General features: G+C 46.6%; 1 protein-coding gene across 1 annotated transcript in view; it reads left to right on the top strand.

The window, feature by feature from the left end:
• LOC109926942 (rootletin) overlaps positions 1-4,390 on the top strand; it is a 77,112-nt gene that overhangs the window by 34,713 nt on the left and 38,009 nt on the right. Inside the window, exons 19-22 of the mRNA XM_048614893.1 lie at positions 568-695; positions 2,731-2,900; positions 3,372-3,551; positions 3,974-4,108. Coding sequence (XP_048470850.1) covers positions 568-695; positions 2,731-2,900; positions 3,372-3,551; positions 3,974-4,108 — 613 coding nt within the window. The remainder of the gene's footprint in view (positions 1-567; positions 696-2,730; positions 2,901-3,371; positions 3,552-3,973; positions 4,109-4,390) is intronic.

Genomic DNA, 4,390 nt, shown 5'->3' with positions numbered 1-4,390 from the left:
CCTCTCTGTAACTCGCTCTGATGTGCCCCATACCCCTCTCTGTAACTTGCTCTGATGTGACCCATACCCCTCTCTGTAACTTGCTCTGATATGACCTGCAACCATCACTGTAACATTCCCTGATATAACCCATACCCTACAATGTAATACACTCTAATATACCTCATACTCCTCAGTGTAACAGCCTCTGATATGCCACACTCTCCTCAGTATAACAGTCTGATATTTTTGGGGTCTTTTTTAATCGTTCATGGGATGTAGACTCTGCCAGGGAGGCACCATTTATTGCCCACCCAGTTAAGAGTCAACCACATTGCTGAGAGTCTGGAGTCACATAGAGGCCAGACTAAATCAGGATGGCAAATTTCCTCCCCTAAAGGACATCAGATTTATTTTATGATAATCAACATTAGAATAACATTTTAACAAATTCAAGTCTCACCATCTGCCATGGTGGGGTTCGAACCAATGACCAGAACATTAGACTGGGATTCTGGATAACAAGTCCAGTAACATTACCACTACGTCGCCAACTCTCTGACTGTATCTCTCGTCATGTTATGTCAGGTCTGAGAAGGAGGCTCTGGAAACCACGTTGTTTGATACCCAGCAGCAGCTGGTAATCCTGGAGGCACGGAAAGAGCAGCTTCAGGGAGAGAATCAGACTTTACTACTGGCTAAAGAGACTCTGCAAGGTAAGGCTCTCATTAGAGGAGTGACACAGCATAAACTGTGGCAGTTTGTACACAAGCATGGTGACAGCACAGACAGAAGTTGTGTCTATGCCTATTCTCTGTTGATCCCACTCCACTGCCCTTTCTGCCAAGCATGAGAATTATTATACAATTTGTTTTCGTAAACAGCTAGTGATTCTGCCTCCCCCAGCCTCTCAGCCAGGCCCTTCATCACTCACTTCATTAAAATTATTTTTCCTCGTGTTGCCTTTATTCTTCTTTTGTCAGTCACCTTAAATCGCTGTCCTCTGGTTCCTGATCCTTCTGATGTAGGAACAGTTTCTCCCCGTCTTCTCTGTGCAGAGGACATCCTGGGGCCCAGTGACTAGCTTCCCTGCCTCTGAGCCAGAGACTCCATCTCAGCAAGGCCCAGAATGGAACTTGAATCGAGGTGCATTACATAATATAGTCAAACCGATTTGATTGTGAGCCTGTTGATCCTTCCACTCCACCAATGGCAGGCAGTAAGAGTGGGAGAATCTCCTGGGCAGCCATATTTGAAGCAAAGTGGCGCTCCTCAAGCTATAGCCTCTGGCGACAGGCTAGTAACCTGCTCCGGGAAAAACAGTCTAGAGAAACGAGCATAAGCATGTGCTTTGCCTATCACTGGCAAGACCCAGAAGACCATAAGACATAGGAGCAGCAGTAAGCCATTCAGTACATTGAGTTCACTCCTCTACTCAATGAGATTTTGGCTGATCTGATCCTCAAATCCGCTTTCCTGCCCCATTCCCATATGTAGAAATCTGCCTTGATTATAATTATCAACCAAGCCTCGACAGCCTTCTGCAGTGAAGAATTCCACAGATTAATCACTTTCTGAGAGAAAAAAAAATTCCTTTTCATCATGGTCATTAATGGGTGACTTCTTACTCGGAGCTTTTGCCCTCTGGTAGTACACTGTCCCATTAGACAGGACAACCTCTCTGCACCCAGCCTATCAAACCTCTTAAGAATCTTATATGTTCCTTTATTGGAAAACTCGTTTTCAAACTGTGCACCCAGTTCTGGGTTCCCTGATGAAGGGAAACCTCCATCTCCGAATCTTTTGTTTCAATATCAACTCTCATTCCAAATGGTGTAGCGTCCAACCTGCTCAACCTTTCCTTATCTGACACCCCATTGTCAAACAGAGGCGTCTGGACTGTGGACTGCATGTGTCCTTCCTGAAGGAAGGTGTCCATACTGATGCCTCCATGTTTTTGAACAATTTGGGTAAAACTGTGCTGAAGTGGTAAATTCCAATCTCTCTCCCAACACTCACCATTCAACAATTGTTCATTTTGACAGCCTGTGAGAAGTCTCACCAAAGGCAGGAATGCAGATCCCAGGTTTAAGCTGTTTGGCAGCTTTCCTGGTGACCTCAAAACATAGGAGTAGAGATGGGAGAGAAAGTTGTCAAGAAGTCCTGCTCCCCATCAACTTGGAGCGTGCGCTAAAGGAGATCTGTGTCGCAGGATGTTAGCTGAGAACAGAGCACAGCTCAGCTTTGGTGTTCCCACTTCACCAGCTCTCCTTATTGTCTCAGTCTAGGTTCATAGGTGGTGGTGGTTTGAGCGAGGCAGTGTTGCCTGGTGGAAGGAGGAGGTATTACAGGGCATCAATGAAACTGTATCCAATATCCAATTGGACGAGTGATTCAGAAGCTCAGGCCAATGCGCTAGGGGCATGGGTTCAAACCCCACCATGGCAGCTCACAGAATTTAAATTCAATTTATAAATATAATGTAAAGCTAGTCTAGTAATGATGAACACAATGAATATCATTGGTTATTGTAAAATATCTATCCGCTTTACTAATGTTCTTTAACAATAAGAAATCAGCCTTCTTCCACTGGCTCAGCCTACATGTGACTCCAGGCCAGCAATATTGAATCTCAGCTGCACTCGAGGGCAATCAGGGGTGGACAATAACAAATGCTAGTTGACATCCAGTTGAAAGAATAAGCGAAAACCCCACTTCCCCAACCTGAACGCGATTCTGTTTGTGCCTTAGTTGAGAGTAACCGTGTACAGAAGGATATAGAGATCGAGAGGACCAAGGCAGAGCGAGACAAGGAGCTCCTCACGCAGAAACTCTCCCAAACCGAGCACGAGGCACAGGCGGCTCTGAGAAACGAGCAGACAGCCCACGAGGAGGATGTGGATCGACTGCAGCAAGAGAAGGTAATGGGGAGGTCAGTGCTTGGGAGCACAATAAGGCCTTTGTAGATTGGGGTGATTTGTAAATAGGGACTGGCAGGTCCTGTGCCTTCCCACAACTCCCTGGACGTCAACTGGAAAATGCTCAGCCACTGAGCCGGGGTACCCTGTGCTTCTGTCCCTGACTGATACTCAGCTGGTCTGTGGTAGCTAGCTGTGACTCAGCGAGAGGAAATTATCCAGGACTTCCACTGCTAATCGCTGCTGTTTGTAGAAAGTGCACGTGTGGTCACAGCAAACAAAGACAGAATTGCACTGTGCTGCCTTCTGCAGTTAAATAGTCTTCTGGCCTGAACAGTCTAGACCTGGGCATGAGGATCGACTGTGTAGGTGAAGGGCTAACAGGGTGAAAGATGCCCATGGACCATCACAGCCTGTGCCAGTGCAAGAGAGCTCAGAACTGAAGAGACTGTGTCCATTCCTTTTTTTTTGCAGGAAGCCTTGCGTCTGAGGCTGGAAGAGGAGCGTGAGGAGATTGTCCGTCAGCTGAAGCAAGAGCGGGAGGAGCTCTGTGTTCGCTTCGAAGTTGAGAAGGAGGAGTTAAGTGAAGAGATCACGGCCCTGCAGCAGGAACGCGATGAGACTCTGCTGCTAGCTGAAAACGAGAAGCAGCAGGTAGGCAAAAGACAAGGGAGTCTTGAATCCCCACACCTTCATCATCCTGCCTGCTCACACTCACCCACCATAGTTATTGGATTTATTCATGAGTAGAGAGATTCTGTGTGGCCATGCGCAATGGCCAACAGCCAAGTTGCTGCTGGGGTTTCTCAACTTGGGACCCCACATGTCCTTTGTGTTTGTTCTGCGTGTATTTTCTTCCTGCAGCAAGCCACTGTTCTCACTGTGCATTAGTATCCTGGGTACTGTGGGAGCTGGATGTTAAACATTGTTTTCGCAGATTGAAAGTTGTACATCTAACCCATTGTGATAGCAGCTCCTGTTCCCTGGCTGGTTTAGTTAAGAGTTTCTAACTGGGTGGTGATTGCTCCAGATTCCTTCTTGCCACACTGTCTAATTATTTGGACCCTCTCCCACAGATCTTGTCCTTGAAGGAGTCAGAGAAGGCGATTCTCTCAGAAAAGCTGACCAATACTCAGCGTGAGCTTGCCACCGTTTCAATGGACCTGGAGCAGCTGAGGCGGGACACAAATAGCCGACACGAACAGGACCGAGTATGTATTGTCACCTCCATCCACTGTGTACCATTAATGTCCCTGCTTAGCTACTAAAACACAGTTATCCTAATGCTGAAACAAAACCATTCATGGATAGCAAAGCTTCATACAAAGTTAAATGTAGCTAAGAACCAAGTTAACATTATTCAGCCTGAGTTAAGATGAGTAAGTCAGAAGTTGGTGTAAAGAGTGCAAACAGAAAGTTTCATCTGTAGAGAGAGGGCATTTGTGTACACACACACACACACACACACACACACACACACACACACACACACA

The sequence above is a fragment of the Rhincodon typus genome, chromosome 31 (assembly GCF_021869965.1).
Source record: "Rhincodon typus isolate 14 chromosome 31, sRhiTyp1.1, whole genome shotgun sequence".
Classification (NCBI taxonomy): domain Eukaryota; kingdom Metazoa; phylum Chordata; class Chondrichthyes; order Orectolobiformes; family Rhincodontidae; genus Rhincodon; species Rhincodon typus.
The sequence above is the reverse complement of the archived record's forward strand: the minus strand, read 5'-3'. Positions and strand labels throughout refer to the sequence as shown.